At 39.8% G+C, this 19,430-nt stretch overlaps 1 protein-coding gene across 1 annotated transcript in view; it reads right to left on the reverse strand.

The window, feature by feature from the left end:
• The window catches only part of polrmt (polymerase (RNA) mitochondrial (DNA directed)), a 50,179-nt gene extending 39,228 nt beyond the window's left edge, over positions 1-10,951 (reverse strand). Inside the window, exons 1-4 of the mRNA XM_042417173.1 lie at positions 10,762-10,951; positions 8,756-8,854; positions 7,521-8,389; positions 6,830-6,963 (exon numbers count right to left, since the gene is read on the reverse strand). Of these exons, the coding sequence (XP_042273107.1) occupies positions 6,830-6,963; positions 7,521-8,389; positions 8,756-8,854; positions 10,762-10,903 (1,244 nt within the window). The 5' untranslated portion in view covers positions 10,904-10,951. The remainder of the gene's footprint in view (positions 1-6,829; positions 6,964-7,520; positions 8,390-8,755; positions 8,855-10,761) is intronic.
• Positions 10,952-19,430: the final 8,479 nt, after the last annotated feature.

A 19,430-nucleotide genomic window follows, 5' to 3' on the forward strand; every position in this document is an offset into this window, starting at 1 on the left:
ACAGCCACCCAAATATCATATTACATAATATGATGGTTTCTACACAACAAAGCTGTGGAACTTGCTTTGTCTATGCTATGATTTATTTTAAAAACATAGATCTCTTTGATGCACATAATTAGAATATAGAATAGAATAAAAATTAAGATTAGAATAAAAATACAATTTTTTTTGTATTTTTTTTTTTTTTAGCAATAATTAAATCTTTTTTGTGTGTACTGTAAAATCCGCTCTGTATTTTCCATGATGCATGTATGTACAGTGCGTTCAGAGTATTCAGACCCCTTTATTTTTTTCACATTTTGTTATGTTGCAGCCTTGTGCACACAGTACCCCATAATGACAAAGCGAAAACAGGATTTTAGAATTTTTTTTGGAAAATTTGTTAAAAAGGAATAACTGAAATATCACACTGGCATAAGTATTTAGATCCTTTACTCAGTACTTAGTTGAAGCACCTTTGGCAGCGATTACACCCTCGAGTCTTCTTGGGAATGACGCGACAAGCTTTCACCCCTGGATTTGGGACTTTTCTGTCATTCTTCTCTGCAGATCCCTGAAGCTGTCAGGTTGGATGGAGACCATCAGTGGGCAGCCATTTTCAGGTCTTTCCAGAGATGTTTGATTGGGTTCAAGTCAGGGCTCTGGCTGAGCCACTAAAGGACATTCACAGAGTTGTCCCTAAGCTACTCCTGCGTTGTCTTGACTGTGTGCTTAGGGTCATTGTCCTGTGGGAAGGTGAACCTAAGGCCTAGTCTGAGATCCTGGGCGCTCTGGACCAGGTTTTCATTAAGGATATTTCTGTATTTTTCTCCATTCAGATTTCCCTCAACCCTGACCAGTCCCCCAGTTCCTGCTGCTGAAAAACATCCCCACAGCATGATGCTGCCACCACCATGCTTCACCGTTGGGATGTTATTGGGCAGGTGATGAGCATGCCTGGTTTCCTCCAGACATGACACTTAGAATCCAGACCAAACAGATCAATCTCGGTTTCATCAGACAAGAGAATCTTGTTTCTCACAGTCTGAGAGTCCTTTAGGTACTTTTTTGCAAACTCCAAGCAGGCTTTCCTGTGTCTTTCACTGAGGAGAGGCTTCTGTCTGGCTACTTTGCCGTGAAGCCCAGATTGGTGGAGTGTTGCAGTGATGGTTGTCCTTCTGGAAGTTTCTCCCATCTCCACAAAGGATCTCTGGAGCTCAGTCACAGGGACCATCAGGTTCTTGGTCACCTCTCTTATCAAGGCCCTTCTCCCCGATTGCTCGGTTTGGTTGGGCAGCCAGCTCTAGAAAGAGTCCTGATTGTTCCAAACTTCTTCCATTTAAGAATTAATGAGGCCACTGTGCTCTTAGGAACCTTAAATGCAGCAGAATTTTTTGTAGCCCTTCCCAGATCTGTGCCTCAACACAGTCCTGTCTCTGAGCTCTGCAGGCAGTTCTTTCAACCTCATGGCTTGGTTTTTGCTCTGATATGCATTGTCAGCTGTGAGACCTTATATAGACAGGTGTGTGCCTTTCCAAACCAATGTCCAATCAATTAAATTTAGCACAGGCGGACTCCAATCAAAGTGAAGAAACATCAGAGATGATCAAGAGAAATGGGAGGCACCTGAGCTAAATTTATAGTCATAGCAATGTCATAATGTCATGGCAAAGGGTCTGAATACTTAGGTCAATGTGATATTTCAGTTTTTCCTTTTTAATAAACTTGCAAAGATTTTGAAAAATTGTGTTTTTGCTTTGTCATTATAGGGTATTGAGTGTAGATTGATGAAAGGAAAAAAACAAAACAATTTTAGCATAAGGCTGCAACATATCAAAACGGTTTAAATCACAGTAAGCCATTAGAGTTAGCTTAGCTCTTCAGCTAACTTACTGTAATTCAGCTTGCTGATGTGGGGGGAAGAGAGACCAGCTGTGTTTCCATAAAACAGACTATTGTGTATCATACTGTATATCAAAATGCAAACAAAAAGGCTTTTTAGTTTACTGTCTTTCAAGTTAATTCTTTCCTCAGAATAGCGAACAAATGTTTTAGCAGTTTAGAAGTCCCAGATGTTAGCTTTTCTCAACAGCATGTGTATTAATTGTACATAAAAATAACCAATACACAACAACCATTAAAACATACACTTCTAAAACTTGTGTCCACCAGTTTCTATCCTTTCTCTTCTCCTAGAATAATCTATTTCCAACTCTGTGGCAAAAAGTTATTACTATACCTCTCTATGAGGTTAGTTTCGATATTTATTCAGTTTTAGCATTCAGAAAGCTAAACAAGCCCATCAGATGACACAAGAAGTCGATTTTCATTTATGAGGGAGAATATTGTTATTATGATGGAAAAGACTTTGGCATTTGATCACAAGTTCAGAGTTCACAACCTTCTGACCTGCCTCTTGATGTGGGAATGGGACCAAGATAATCAGATAACTTTCTGTTTCCCTGATTAATTCAGGTTTTGAAAAAAACCCCGTCTGTGGGATCATTGTATATGTCTCCCCCAGCATAATCGACAGTGGCAGAATATCAATTTAAGTATTTGCATTGACAGGCCTCTCTGTCAGACTGAAAGTGTGAGTTTGATCCAGAGACAGATGGGCACTGACGACATCAGTGAAATGTTTATTTAAACAGAATCTCCTAGAGATCTCCTAGAGAGAGCACAGTCTCCATGACTGGACTGCACAATGCAGGTAATGCCAATGTGCAACCAGTCTCTGGAATACAAATGAGAGGTATAGCAGTATGATTATTTCATAACTCAATTTTATATATGTGATACCTAACAAGGCCTGTGAACGAATATTTTCAGGCTGGTGGATCTTTACTCCTCTGTGATTTGTGGCTAAACTGAAATGAATATTTTGTTTGTGTAAATCATTTATAAATTTTAATATGTATGTTATTATTTATGCTGCACATTGATATTCTGATATTCCATAATATAGGCCATACAGTATTATTACCATGTCTGACATTCAGTGAAGCACAGACAAAAGGTACTGTAGGCTATTTGTAGGACCTACAGTGTGCACTATGCAGTATCTTTACATGTTTAATTAATCTTTCTTTAAAACAGGTATCTTATCTCTTGTCTCCAGGGTAAAACCTTGTTAGTGTTATGCATACTTTGAGGTGTGATGCCCCTGCCCAACAATGATTGAGGAACCTGAGGACCGTGTTTGGTTGCACTGCACCCTAGAGGTTAACAAGAGAACTACATGACTGAGCCAAGAGACATAGGTGCGGAAAAAACATTTGTCATCGACCAGAGAGGATGAGAGAGCTCTGCTTCACCCCACACACCTTTTCCTCAAGACAATTATAAACAGCAGCACGCTAATTACCATCTGGAGGAAATCCTGGCTCAGCAACTTCCCCCGATTTAATCTAATCAGAAGTAAGCAGGGTTCTGCACATAATGGTTGAATAATATGAGGAAGGAGCTGTAGTACAAGATACAAGTCATGTGTCTACTGTTTAAAGTTATGCAGTGTGTTTGGGAATATTTCTAAAGCAAACCAAAGAGGTCACATTTTTGAGTATTCTCACTCATGCCTTGGAGTGTCTTTTGATGCAACGTGCAATTTTGGTCTGAGTAAATGAGAGAGCCTTGAACAAAGAGAGGATTAGTCCGGGTGCTGGCAGTGTGGTCCAGAGGAACAAAGAGGGCAGAGAGGTTGAAAGATAGAGCATAATCAGCCTGGTGACTGCTCTGCTGCACCCTAGGGAGCAAAGAGCTCTGGAGGACACAGCACTTACAAAGGGAAAACTTAAAGGGATAAGTGTGTGTGTGTGAGTCTGAGGCATGTGTGTGTGTGAGAGTGGGAACAGATTGGTACACTGAGGGCAAGGCTGCTGCAGGGGAGACTTCAGAGGCGAGAGTGATATTAGGAGAGTACGGTGGTTGGGCCCTAATAAAGGGGAGCACAGTAAAGAAATTGGCAGACAAACAAACAAACTGAGTGACAGAGAAAATGATGATAATGAGAAGGAGAGGGAACAGAGGGTAAGAGAAAAGATAGGCTGAGAGACTGAGCAGGAGTGCACTACTGCAGAACAATGTCATATAGGCATCAGTTTACAGTGATCGATGGACCAACCAGATACCTACCAACAACCCCAGTGCCCTGCCATCTGTCCCACTACTGTACCACACTGCATAGGGTGATGTCCCCAGGCCCCAAGAGGAAAGTATGCGTGAGCTTCTGTGTGTTTGTGTGGTTTGTGCAACAGCGCTCGGCGTGACTGAGGCTGACGAAGCTCTCAAACAACTATCAAGCCTGCGGTGACATGAGGGAAGTGATAAGATCTCATCATTTCACTACAAAATCAAGTAGTAGGAGTGGGCTATTTTGCATGGTGTAATTAGAAACTAACTGTTTCCCAATTCACACGCTGACACCTTTAAAAGGACATAGCCTATGAAGGTCAAACCTTCAGAAGACTGAGAGCTGTAGGCTGAAGGTATGTCTTCTCCCAAAATGTGATGGCCTAATTTCACACAACCAAAAAACTAACAATGCATTCAAGCAGTCCTTTTCAACTCGTAAACTAAAAAAACTCTCAAAAGTTTACCAAGGGGAAGTTGTCTTCAAGTAGTAAACAAAGTAGCAACCAAGCATGGTTTCATGTTCCATGTGCACCTGAGTTTTGATATTTTTTACAACTGGCAACAATGTACCATTTTTAAGTAATAGTAAACACTAGGACCAAACTAAGGAGGAGATCTGTACTGAGCATTTTACTGCGTAAAATCAACTTGTGAGTGCCCTCTGATGGACAAGTCTCTGGCATTTCTTCAGTGGATTTGAGAATTACTGCCTGAATGTACCACATCTGACAAGCACACAAGGGATTGTGGGATTCTGACGGCCACAAAGGACACTACTTGTGTCCTCCTAGGGTTAGAAAATGACCTGCTATCAGAAGAGCTTTTGGAGTACAACAGCCCTGTACACCATGTTATTATGATGTATGAAGTCTTGAAATACAGCCTGTGAAAGTTAGATAAAAGGTAAATAAAACAAACACCCACTGTGCTCTGTAGTTTTTTTTCTTGCTATAATAACTCCAGACTAATGTTAGTGTCATCTGAAAAAAAAGAGAGTTCAATATTAGCCCTGCCACTGCGTTGGCAGCAGTCCTGCTGATTGTATTGGCTGCCATCAAACAGGAACACACACTGTGACACATGTAGTTTTCTCTTGAAGCTTTGAGCTGTGCCCAGTGGGTCTATGTGTGCTAAATGTCATGCAATAAATCTAAGTGTGGGGCTGACACACAGTCAGTGACATAACAACTCAATTAATAATACTTAACAGTGATTTGTCAGGATGACCTAGTTACTGTTTAGACACAACTTGGCTACTGGCTGTCAAAGTTGTCCTTGATGAAAAAAGTTGCAAATAATTGCAAGGTTTTCTGAGTAAAAAGAAATTAAATACAAAACAATCCATATCATCGGAGTTCTGCAGTCTTTTGACAATTAGTCTAAGCCAGTCTCATTAACAATGTGTCAGCATGCTGCCACAACCAAAACAATTTTATGTGGCCTTGTGAAAAGCGATAATTATCAAAGAGGCTTCCAAAATCAACAACATTTTTGAGAAACAATAATTCAATGCTGAGTCGCTATAAAAACAACATCAGCCCTCCAGGGAAAGGAATCAGCAATACTTTTATCTGTACTGAACACTGATACTGTTTCCATACCATTCAAAATAAAGCATGCCTTCATTTACAATCGATACACAAGACAACTTGAGTTTTCACAACTGTGCAGGTCATGACGTAGCCATGATGGCAAAGGGAACAAAGGTAAACTTAACAAATCCTCATGGAGAACATTTTACCAATTTAGAACCAATTTAGCAAGAAAAACTTGTAAAGAATAAAATGAAAATCAAAGCAAACCAACACCAACATAAAAAACACGGGGCAATAAAAATATGATAGTAATATTGTAATATGAAATATATTTTTATACAACTTCTACATTTTAAGTAAACTTTTAAATTGGTATTATGGAGAAGGAGCATACATTACAGACAAGTCACATATTACTTATTTGTGTAGAGTGCACTGGACATGAGGCTGATTTACCTCTTTCATCTTGAATCCCGCTGTGTTCTGCTGTTTTTTGTGGTTACAAACTGTATGAGATGCTGTGCTACATATTATATTTATTTGTAAGATGTATAATGTGTAAAAACATTATCCTGGTCTAAATATTAGAATGTGTATGGTATTTGACAGTTGATTTTGTGTCATAGAAATATCCATATATGGAGAACACAAGACACACAAGATAGAATCAACGCACACTGACGAAGACAAACATTTTCAAAACCAAGAAATAGCTGCTTGACATCTATACAACTCAACAAGACGTAAATGCAGTCTGTGCTGTTAAAACGGGTTGACTAACTTGCCACTACTAGAGGGTACGTCACCAAAAACTATATGCTTGCCTCAGAGACACAATATGCTTTTTCCCCCAACAACATTTTAAGATAAAAGCAGTCATCCTTAATGACAGTCATTGCAACAATGCTAAATAAAGTCTGTGCCAGAACTCAGACAGGGTGTTTCAAAAGTGAAAACCATGATGCTAACATGACCCCTGCTGGTAAGTCTAAGTATTGCCACAAGTTCTCCTTTCAAAACTCAGTCTTGTGGCCCTCCAGTAACACCCCACTTATGAAATATCAAAAAATACCAAACAAATGTGTCAAATACGATTTATCACAAACAAAATTCTATATGATTCTTGGAGATTCATGGGTAGTATGTGTTTGCATGTGTGTGTGTGTGTGTGCGCATACCTAGTGATGACTCGTGGAGGGCAGTTGGGATTGCGGCCCATACACTCCAGAGCAGCACAGTAGGATCCGAGGTTTGGCTTCAGACTGGCCTCTTCTAACAGAATAAACATGCGACCAATCTGATTCAATGTTCCCTACACAGAAAGAGACATGCGAGAAAAGTTTATTGACAATAAGGAAACACCAACTCCTTCCAGCTGGACAATGACTCATTTAACTGATGCGGTTTCCTTATAAGGTGTCATAAAAACACCCTCTACTGCCAGAGAACCACACTTACACAGTTTTAGTCATTTGTAAGTGACAAATTACTGTTTTCCTGCCATCATTAGTAAGTTAGTTCGTACCAGTGTAATTATAATGATGAATGCAGTTGTTTGCGTTTCATCTTTCACTAGATATTTAAAAACTTCCTTAAACCTTCAAGAACCAGTGTGACCAGTTACCTCAACTTAGTTCAGTGTTTTGGTTGGTTAATCATCCCCACAAAAATATTGCTAAATGCTATAAAGTGCTGTAGTTAAAAATAGGCTGTGTTCAGTTTATTTTAAACTCAGTCAAACCTTGAAATTGTTACTGTCACACATACTTTACACTGTATTTTGTCTCAGAGGTATAAAAGGCCATAGCCAAAACCACATAAGCCCAGTTTTCAAAGACAGTGAAAAAAAAACATAGTTTTTGATCTGACCTTCTTGGCCCAGACCCTCATCATGATGTTGTAGATGTCTGTGCTGAGATGTTTACGTCGACTCATAACTCTGTGCTGGCTGAGCAGGAAACAGTGTGCTCGCTCAACGTCCCCCGCAAACACAGTCGCCTCCAGGTAAGAGCGAATGCTCAACCGGATGTCCCCACATGCAGTTCCTTCACCGCTCTCCTGTACATGTAGGTGCTCTGGGTTACTAGAAGATGTCCACTGGCTCACTTGTTGACTGAGCCTCCTCTCCAGCTCCTCCACCTCGGCTAGCTCCTTAGCCCTGGACTGGGCATCAGTAACAGCCTGATTTTGGCCCTCTTCACCAGAAACCTGATTTTTAGAGTCTTTCTTTTTAGAGTCCTTCCGTTTCCCCTTAGACACTTTGTGTGACATGGCTGCTGTCCCTGCTGCAGCAGCGGCAGCAGAGGTGGTAGCAGTAGAAGAAACTGCAGCACGAATTTCATCAGACAATTTCATGTGACCTCTGCTCTTCTTAATCAAGGGTGCAGTCTTTTTAGCTGTGGTAGAAATAGTTTTATGTGTCGTACCAGGGAGCATTGAGTTGCTTTTGCTACCTTTAGATTTTGCTGCTGGTTTCTCTTTGACATTCTTCAGGTGCTGTTGTTTCTTTTTTTTCTCCTGAGTTAATTTTTCCATCCAGCGGCTGGGCTGGGATTTAGAAGTTCCTTTACCGATAATCTGTCCTGATTTAGGAATGTCACCTTTCTCCTGAGGTGTGCTTTTGGCACCCCTACCAGATAAAACCCTCCCAGAGGAAGGGGCTTTAACAAATTCCACCTTTGCTTGATGAACATCTAGAATGATGTCAGATTGGAGTTGCTGGATCCTGGCATCTAGCACTTGGAGGGAGAAATAGAAAAGACATCTACAGTGAGTTAACTTCCCTTTTCAGAGCAACACAATGAAATACAGAAAGCACTATAGGCTTCATTGGCAATGCCACCACCAATGACTGATTAGCACTACCTAGCAAGTACTATCAGGACAAGAGTAATGGACAAAAGAGTAAAGTGAAATCTGAGACTGAGAGCACATAGAGAAGAAAACTTGTCAGAGAACTGTCAGAGAATATGACAGCTCAGACATTTAGATTTTATGACAGTGCAATTGATTGTGTTCAATACCACACAACATACCCGGTATTTCAAGGCTAAAAATGTGGTAGTAGGACAAATGTAGCACACCTGTCTGGTTGAACAACATACCATCTAACAGCTGAGACTGTTTCAGCACACGTTTCTTTGCATCTTCTGTCTTTGGGATTACAAATGAAATATTTCTTCTTTGAAGCAGCAGTGGTGTCTCTAAAAATAAAACAACACACACACAATCAAACAAAAACAGTGAGTAAACAAGTAGTGCTTAAATTCTGCAGAAGAACATCTTGCAAAAATACATCTCCACTTCCTGACCAATTTCAATTCAACGATAATCAACATCTCAGGCTTGGCTTTTGTCTTTTACTGCATATGTTGCTACACTATGATGCTACTAAATGTAATAGTAATACTACTAATAGGGCTCTCTACTTACTGCTTGCAGTTCATGGGCAATTACATGTAAAATATTTTCAATGATTACAAAAAGGGGCTAAAAATGAGGATGCTATGAAGGATCTCTGGCAGCACAGGACGTTTTCTCACAGAGTCTCCATCAAAAGGAGTGACAGATATATCATCTGAGGTTATCACATGAACAAATGCAACTTAAAAGCCAGTTCTGACCAGTGTTTCGGTTCAACGACTGACCCTCTTCAGTGGCAACTTTCAGCTAAATGTGTTGTGGTTGCTCGTAGCGATGGCAGCTGTTGTAGGTGTCCTCATAAAAGCCTTAAATTATCTTAAATTGAATGTTCAACACAGTATTCGTCTGGTCTTTTTCATCTTACATTATGTAAATTAAATGGTGTTGCTGATGAGAAGCATTCACATTTCTTAACTTACTTTTTCTGAAATAAATCCTTTTAAATAGCTTTCTTGAGAGTAAATGCTGAATCTCGTTGGGGTATCCCACACTGATGGTCAAACCCAAACTGGGTGACTACTGGCCGTGTGACCACACAGTTTACACAATATTTAGGCACAAACTGTACTTTTAGTGTGTACACAATGACACAGCAGGTTAATTGGTTGAATGTGAGCCACCTTCCCATTGAGAATAATGGTATAAAATCCCAACTACTATGCTATTTTTTTGCTTCCCACATTATATGAAACAAGAGGTAAATGCTTCTTGCCAAGCACAATATAACTTCCTAGATTGTTAGCATAGATAATAAACACAGATGAGTATGCACTGATTCAAGTCCCCCTCCACTCAAAAATGTGTTTTTCTTCTTGTCACTACAATTGGATGTTTGAGCTTCACTGTGCAGAATGATGTATGTGCAGAGTTTGACACTAGAAGATTGTTTCCACATTCATCTGCTGGAAAGCTTCTCTGTGGTCATTGAAAATCCAACTTTAAGAGGCAGGCCTACAAGCATTATTTGTGACATCATGAATAGTTTGGAAGACAATTCTGGTTCAATATTCAACTTATACAAGTGTGATGTGAAAACAGTGCAGAAACAATAAGAATAGACTTTACAGTGAAGAAGGAGACATCTTGTGTCCAGAAGTTAAATCTCTGGAATGAAATATATTTGCATACTCATAAAATCTGGAATTATTAATGAGGGAGAAGGACTAGATGTAATTTTGAAGGATTTTAACAAGATAATTGAACTGTTTTTTTGTTTTGTTTTTTGTGGAAAAAACATATCAGACATACATTATTATTCAAAGTAGAGTATTTTATATACATCTTAAAACATGTCTAGAGGGGATCTTCAACTAAAATTGATCAGGTTTTTACTAGGACACCTACTTGTCCTGTTCGTGTTTTCAACAGCTGCCGTCACCACGACAACCACGGACACATCCGGCTGAAAGTAACCGGTTCAGACGGTCAGTCGTTAAACCGAAACACCCGGAGGAACTCTCAACCTAACCGTCAAGTTCATGTCCAACAACAAAATGTCCTCTCTTAACGGTCACTGTTAAAGCAGGCTAAACTAGCTATTAGTTCGTTTAACCTTATATTAACTATTAGGTAAAACCTGGGTTACACGAACATGTAAGAACATGGACCTTTAAGTCAAACTTGTCATTCATACTGCAGCTAAGTTATTGCTGTGTGTCTATTCGTGACTGAATATCCTTCAACTCACCTGATATCCGTCTGACTGCGCCGTTTCTTATCGACAGACACAGCCGACAGCAGCCCACAACAGACTCACGAAAAGCACACTTTTCAAATAAACTGCGACGATTCAGACATTTGGCAAAGGCACATACTCTGAGGAGTGACATGTTGACATGCAATAACCGCGTTACTTCTAAGCACTAAGCAGCCATTTTTAAAATAGACCAAGCTAATCGCGAGGAGCTATCGTCGTAGATTAAGGCCTGGAGAGAAGATTGCAGATAAATCGAGTGCAGCTTTTGTTTCTCTTACCTTGCTTAGAAGATGATATTTAGTCTTGATTCAGGCCAAAAGTAGAGAGATTTAAAGGACTAGTGATACATACATATTAGACAAATTTAGTTGTTACTGAGATTATGTTAAATCTATATTTTATCCTCTCTCTTCTAGTATTTTTTTTTTCTCAGAGTTGGCTTTTTATGTTTCTCTTTACCTGTCTGGCTTTTCGGTGGTTAAAGTGAAATGTTTAAGTCCCCCTCCACTCAAAAATGTGTTTTTCTTCTTGTTCCTTCAGTTGAATGTTTGAGCTTCACTGTGCAGAATGACGTATGTGCAGGTTGACACTAAAAGGTTGTTTTCACATTCATCTGCTGAAAGTGGAAAGTTTCTCTGTGCTAATTGAAAATATAAGTTAGAGTTGTGGGCCTACCAGCATGATTTGTGACATTACAACTAATCTGGAAACTGAACAATATTCAACTCACGCAAGTATGTAAAGTAAAGTAAACTTTATTTATAAAGCGTCTTTCAAAACCAGAGTTACAGGGTGCTGCACAATGCAAACAATTGAGAGAAATATAAAATAGAATAAAAAGGAAAAAAATAGATAAATTAATAAAAAGTTTAACAACACGTAAGGTCAATATAAAAACAATGAAACCATAAAAAGTACACGGAAGTCAGATACAACAATAAAACCAGTGAAAGCAATACAGAAAGCAATCACACATTACGAGATAAGTGCTTACGAAACAGGTGAGTTTTTAAGAGCTTCTTAAAACTATTGACTGACTGTAGTTTTTTATTACTAGGGGAAAACGGTTCCAGAGGGTGGGGGCCACAACCGCGAAAGTACGGTTTTAAGCCTAGATTTCGGAAGGCATTGGTCATTAGACCTCAATGACCTCCCCGTGACCAGGGGACACGATAATTCAGAGATATAGAGTGGGGTCAGCCCGTGTAGCGCTTCATAGGTAATTAAAATAATTTTAAAATCAATTCTATTGGTAACCAAAGTAGGTTACACTGGTGTGATGTGGAAACGTGAAGCCTCCAGTGCACATACACTGAGAATGGATTTTACAGTGAAGTAGGAGCCATCTTGTGTCCAGCAGGAAAACTTCTGAAATGAAAAATATTCATATATTCATAGATTCTGGATTTTTAATGAGGGAAAATGAGTAGATGTAATTTTCACAAGGTAAAATTTATTAACTTTTATTGTGGAAAAACTATATCAGACACAAATTATTATTCAAAGCAGAGTATTTGTATGTCATAAAACATAGCTGGAGGGGATCTTTAGTATAAAGTAGTTTGAAATGGATGGTGCAGTGTTTGGCCTACAGGTGGCAGTCTCACCACAGTATAGGAATAGAGATCAAAGCCTTACAATGATATGCAGCACATTTTGTCTCACATTGGCATGTACAGTATATCTGCATTAATATCATTTCCCACCCCTCATACATATATCATCCTTTTAGGTGTCAATTTTTTGCTCATGCAACTTTGACGTCGGCACATTATATGACTAGCTCTTGAGTGTATATATATATATATACTGCAAAATTACTTTGTCCAGTACTAAATTTACTACCTGTAGTAGGTTTTCTCCTGCATTTACTCTCATTATAGATGGTTCAAGTGATACATTGTCATTCAATCTAATAGTGTTGTTGTAGACATAGATATTAAAGTAGCAAAGTTGTAAATTATTTTGCATAGGCCTTTCAGTGTAAATGTAAAAATAAATTTACAATGTCTCAAACTTTGTAGATGTATAAACAGCCACTGAAAACTGCCACAAAAATCTAGACAGATGTACATATATTTGCTTGTCTAAACATCTCATTCAATGAGGGAAATAAATCACTACATAAGAAGTTATATTCTTTTAGTCAGTAGTATGTTATCACATGTAACGTGCACTCATGCTGACTTGGAAGACCAAAGTCGTCGCTACAGACTATTGAAAATTACTGTCTTCTTTTTCCATTCGACTTTTGAAGTTCAAACATCATACAGTTTAAATCGAGTGTGACTCAGCACCAAATTGAAAGTAAGAACTGAATTTATCTTATTCACATCCTGTATGCTTTCTGACCCCCAGCAGTGTCAGCCTCCCCTTGTCATGCATCCATAAAGCATTCTTAAACACTTTAGCAGCCCTTTGTGTCTCGGCAGGCTGGAGGTTAACACAAGCACTACTTGACGGGGAAAGGGGGGGGGGGGGTCAGAGAGGGAAATGAGGTCCAGGCAGTACATCTTTTCTCAGTGGAGGCAGTGGCTGAGAGCACAGCGGTGGGTGTCTGCTGCTGAGCTGTAGGTGAGGATCAGGAGGTGTTTGTTGCCACGGTTCACGAGCAGGGCCCCTTGACAGCCTCGTTTGATGTGGTTGGCCCCTGTCGGCGGCTGGCTCTTTGCGCTGGTGTGACAGTCATTGCCGGGTGAGTGACTGTCAATGCCTCGGCCGACAAAAGAGGAGAAGACAGGCATTCATGGGGCCTGATAATGGCCAGGCCAGGACAAGGCTGCCATTCTCATACACTTTGATCATGTGGATTCTTTTGCACACCTTTGTAGGGGCTCCCTATTTGTTTAACAGATGGAGAGAGGGCTGTTTTTGAAACTGCTTCACCTGGCCAGGGAAACTTGATGGAGATACTTATCTTTGAGATGCTTGTGTTGGTAAATGCCATTGGCATGCGTCTGTGTGTGCAAGTGAGTCTCTTGTGTGTGTGTTTGCACCTCTTACATGGAATTAGTGACCTGTCCCATGTGGAAAAAACCGCTCCTTAAGTAACTTCCTCATGAGCCTCCACATATGTGACATCCAAGACAACCAAGAGTCATATTTGGAGCTGAATTTGGAAACTTTATTGAACATATTTTTTAAATTATACTTGAGGGCTTGAGCTGAGACAAGCAGCACGTTAAGGTTTTTTACGGCCTGCTGTAAACATTCAGAGCACTGATACAAACATTAATTATAAAATCACATCACACTTTTTATGCCCATTACTGTCCATTACAGTAAGACAGACATCTAAATGACCCTTCAGGCTTATGCACAGGGCTTTACTGGACTGTTATGACTCACACAGCTCTTACTGGGTTTCCCCACAAACATTTTAAGATGGATTCAATTAGTGAGTCAGTCTTGAAATGTCTTAGGATGTGTCATGCTACTATTTACAAGTGTATCTTAATAGAATAATTAGAGAGAATCATGTATCCTTCAGACTTTAATGACGTTAGGTAAACCTCAATGCTCAGCCACTGTATCTACTTCAGCTTCATCACTCTTCGTTCTCATCAGGAGAAATGCTGAGTCAACAAAGTATATTTCCTATCTTCACCACTACCATCCTGTTCTATCTACACCCTGTGTGTGCTTCTGGTACATCAGATTAGCAGCACACAGATGTTTAATTGCCCCGACAAGTCACATTTTTTTCATCAAACACCATTATCAGTTGGATCTCAACTTGTTATAGTATCCTGTGAAGAACTGGGAGGCTGGATCTCTCAGAACTCTTCACAGCATCAGATAGACGACCCACTTATCATAAACTGACAATAGACAATGGTCACGAAGCAGGATATGCAAAGGGCCATTTCCTCAGTGGGGCTGAGTTGTCGTGGTCTGGTCAGTTCCTCAACCACGTCCGGATGTTGTCAGCCAACCACAGCAGACTGTTAAAAGATATCAAGCACACCTGCGTTGGGTCTGTACCAACAACACATGCAGCGTTGGACATGCTGACAGGATAAATTGCATAATCGCTGAAATTAAAAGAATTTACTGCCCGTGGATAATATGTATGAGATAATTTCCTTATGTGAGTGGTGTAACTCTTTGCACCTTAGCGTCTACAGTTAGAAAAGGCAAATTGTTGTGTATCTGGAAACTGTTTTATTGTAAAAAAAAAAAAAAAAAAAAAGGAAAACAAATACCGTTCCAGCACCGAGTTACAAACGAACAGTATGTCAGTACACTTAAAAGCACTAGGTCAAGGGTGAGTAGCTAAAACACAACTACAAGAGCAAAGAGCGAGAAAGACAGAGACAAGGACTTAGCAGGCACAATTAATAATAGGGAGCTATTACTGAGGGATTGTCAGAACTAGGAGGGAGGTCGGGTTTCAGACCCTTTTGAAGACTTTGATGGTACAAAACAGGCCTCATTATAGAGATATTATCTCTATTCATACACTTACAGAGCTGCTTGGATCCCTGCTGGGAAAGATTAGGTTCCTCCACTTGAGAACATCCTACTTGGGTGCCTGGCTCACAGAGTGGTGTTCTCAGCTCAGGGCACGTCCACGCAGCACAGCTCAACTCAACGCTTCACTCAGGATATGACAACCTCGGCTGAACCATACCTAATTTAATACAGGGAGGAGAATACAGGCCCAAAAGTAATCCATCTGTAGCAGACAGGCATCGAGCATGTGGGTAGTGAGGAATCACACTTAGGTGCAGCTAGCCAGATCAAGAATTGTTTATTTCTTTTTTACCAAAAGGTTCCTTGTATCTGTTTCTGATCTTTGACATTAGAGGTTGTGCTGTGGATTATGCACTGATTTAATAACAAATTGTAAATAATCTAGACAAGGGAAAACAGAGTTAAAATGTTCAACATTTTTAATTCCCTCAGTAAACGTTATAATCTTGAAATTATTAAAGTTACTGTAGTTTTTAACATCAAAGATGCACACTGTAAAACACCGGGACATTCCACTTTAAGACATTTAGCAGAGAAATCCATAATGCTTGTGTCTGCTCTGGCACTGAGCTCAGAGCCCAAACATTTCCAAGACACCACAAAGCAATCTGCTGCCACATCTGACATTCACATGAGGCTTGAGCTTTGTTGTTGACCTCAGGGGGTACTCTGATTTTTGAGAAGTTATACAGTACATCGAATGATTGTATGATTTTAATTATGGGGAATTCTAGTAAAGGAAGGACAACTGGAACTTCCTGGGAGTTCTCATACTATTTTTCTCCCACTTTCTCTTTCTTTCTCTTTTTCTTTTATTTGTTTGTATGTATGTTCGCCAGAGGGACACCATTATGACAAAAGAACTTGCTCTTCATCGAGTAAAACCAAGAGTAAGTAATATATCCTTATTTATTTATTTTACAAAAGAGAAACAGAACCATAGAATGTTGTATTTTAATTATATCTACAATATTTTAAATATAGTAATATACAACATGTATAATAGATATACTGGAAGTTTAGAAAGTCTTTAAAAAATAATTAAAGTTAAAAGTAAACTACATTGGAAGGCATTGAGGTCATGGTAGATCGTCTGTCCTGTTCATAAAATAATAGTGTGCACAAATCTATATATCCCTAGTCCTTTTTTCTATATCTTTTGAATTTACACTCCAGCACCTTACGACACTGAGCATTAGGTAGACATGATTTTGAATATTTCATAATATTCTTTTTACTATTATTGTGCTTTCTAGATGAGAACAGAATCCTAAAAAATAGATCCCATACATTTTCATTTAGCTTTAGCACAATGACTTGTCTGTTTCTCCAGCTGACTCTTAGATAAGCAAAGAATAGCACAAGTTCTATTTGAACTTTTAAGACTGTAAAAGAGTCAGCAGTTCTGCTCTGAACATGATCAATGTCATACTGGAAAAGAAAAATGGTTAAGGGGTTGGGAGAGTTTATAATTGACATATGGAGTCTGTTGGGAGCTGGAAGCGTCATCTGACTACCAAGCATATGCAATTTGCCTCAATCAGCAAAGAGAGGGGAAGAGAGCAGCACCTTTTAATGCAAAAGTTTGATGTATTACTTCTTCAGAACTAAAATCATGGCTCCTATTACAGACATGAAATATATCCCATAATATATCCCATATACTGTAACTAATTAGTTTGGAAAGAGACCTTACATTGGCCGCGATGATGCAGCTCCATCAATGTTGTATTGTGAGGCAGCTGTTATCCAATGTCCTTATATAACTTTGTTAAGACATATAATTTTCTATTACAATGCTGACAGAGAGAGCACAATAAGTCAAACATGGAGCCAAGCCTGCAAACACTCAGATGTCCTGACAACTATTTAGGTCTTTTTTTTTTTTTTTGAAGATGGGGAAAACAATTTCATACAACGCTAACAAACAACACATTTTCGATTTTCTCTGACTCTTTTTCATACTCTTCTTTGTTTCTCTTTCTTACTCTCAGTGCCAGTAAAATAAAAAGCCCATGCATGGTGGTGACTAAAAACTGTTCCATGCAGAAGAGATTTGACTTTCAACGAGACAGACAGAGGGAGAGAAAAGACGAGTTAAGAACCGGAAGGTGGATAAAGCCAGAGGAAGTTAACAGACATGGCAGCGTGGTTTAACTGGGGGTGAAAGACTGTGATTTTTACGAAGGGCCCACATAGAACTACGCTGAAAGTAGCTTTGATGAGAAGCCTGGCGGGCACCAAGGACCAGAACATACCAGCAGGTTGACAGGAATGGCTTGTGGGAGTCGAACGTTGGAGCTGGGAGTTTGGAGAAAGAGGTGACTGGTCTTTTTCTCATAGGTTTTTTTTTTTTTTTATGATGGTGAGGTTTAAATAGGGGCTAGGCGGGCAGCAAGTCTGTTGGGGAAGTTAACAAGCTAAAGAGTGTGAAGTGACTGTCACCCTCTTCTGAGCACAAAGTCCTCAAACACACTTCCAACACCGGACAAGCATGGCCTCAGGGTGGTACACATAATTGAAACAGGGACTCTTTTAAAAGGATGTAATTGCCACCATTAACTGGACAGCCTCACATGAGAGCTTCTGCATCTTCTCTCCCTCTTTCTCTCACTTAATCTTTCTCTTTTTAAAATCTCTTTCTATCTTTTTATGAGCATCTGCATCAACAAACAGAATTAATTGCTAGTTTTCATCTCACTTTGAAAATAAAAAACTTATTTTGAGAAGTGCCCTTAATTGTTTTCTTGCCGAGAATTGGATGAGAAAACCACTCTCATGTCTGTACAGTAAATATTGCTGGAGCCAGCAGCCAGTTAACTTAAAGGCTCAAAACAACAGGGACAAAATCCAACCCGGCTCTGTCCAAAGGTAACAAAACTCACCTACCCGCACCTTTAAAGCTCAATAATTAACACACTATATCTCGCTGTTTACAAAAACTGTACAAACGACAATTCTAGTTATGACCATTAACTTTGTGGAGTTTCTGCTTTTTTCCTGGCAACTGGATTTTGTTACATTTGGACAGAGACAGGCTAGGTGTTTCCATGTGTTTCTACTGTACTCCCTTTACTAAGCTAAGCTAACTGTGCTGCTGGCTGTTGTTTCATATTTATCGTAAATGGTATCAATCTTCTCATCTAACTTGTGGCAAGAAAGTGAGAAAATGCCAAACTATTCCTTTAACTTTACATTATATTTTTGTTCATATTATTGTCAAGAATAATATAAATTTCAAAATGAAGAGTCTTCACTGTTAACCGGACTGCTTTGGCTGAGCTTTAATGCCTTGCTCTAACAGGTTCATTACATAGCTTGTAAAAAACAGACAAGAGTGTGGGAAGTCACAAAAAAGGTGTTCTTCATTTCCGTCCGGCTCTCCCAAATTAAACTGCAAAGATCAGAGAGGGTGTTTCATTGAAATATTAACACAGGTGATCAGAAAGTCTCTCAGGCTTCATCTGGACTAACTCTGCTGACACTCCTGCAACCAGCGCTGTGTTTCCGACTGCTTGATGATTCAAACCAGCAGCCGTTAAAAAAAAAGGAAAGGCTCCCTTAATTTGCCCCATGTGGCCACAGAGAAGAAAAGAGAGCGAAGGTGTCAAAAACGGTCTCTTAGCTGGCTCATGGACAGTAATGGAACTGATTTGACCGTGCTACAAAATGCTTCACCGTTCACATCATGGGGGAGATAGCAGAGGTCATGGAATAGGAAGGGGATGTAACTCTTTCCAGGTGCGACCATGAAAAGAGGATAATAAAAATCCTCAGGTGAAAAGCAAATTTTTTGTTTTTCACAGAATAAACTTTTCCGAGAGAGAGAATAGAAAAGGGGATGGTTCTTGATGCAGGCTTTCTCTTGTGTTTGAAATGGTTATGAATGAGTGCGGTGGCCCCACCCCACCTCCCCCCACCCCACCCCTCTCCTTTCAACCCCCTAGATGCTGGCCCTGCCCAGGATAAAATGCAGGACAACTCAGCCGGTGCTTCCACAGAAGAGAGAACTGACTGACTGCACACAGCAGAGCGTGAGGCCGTTCACTTACTGCTTCACTGCCCCATGCTAGCTGACACACACTCGCTGACTGCCGCTCTCTCTGACACATACAGACTCTGTCTCTCTCTCTGTCGCAAACACACACCGGCTCTCTCCCTCCCACACTCACTCACTCACTCCC

Source organism: Thunnus maccoyii, chromosome 7 (assembly GCF_910596095.1).
Source record: "Thunnus maccoyii chromosome 7, fThuMac1.1, whole genome shotgun sequence".
Classification (NCBI taxonomy): domain Eukaryota; kingdom Metazoa; phylum Chordata; class Actinopteri; order Scombriformes; family Scombridae; genus Thunnus; species Thunnus maccoyii.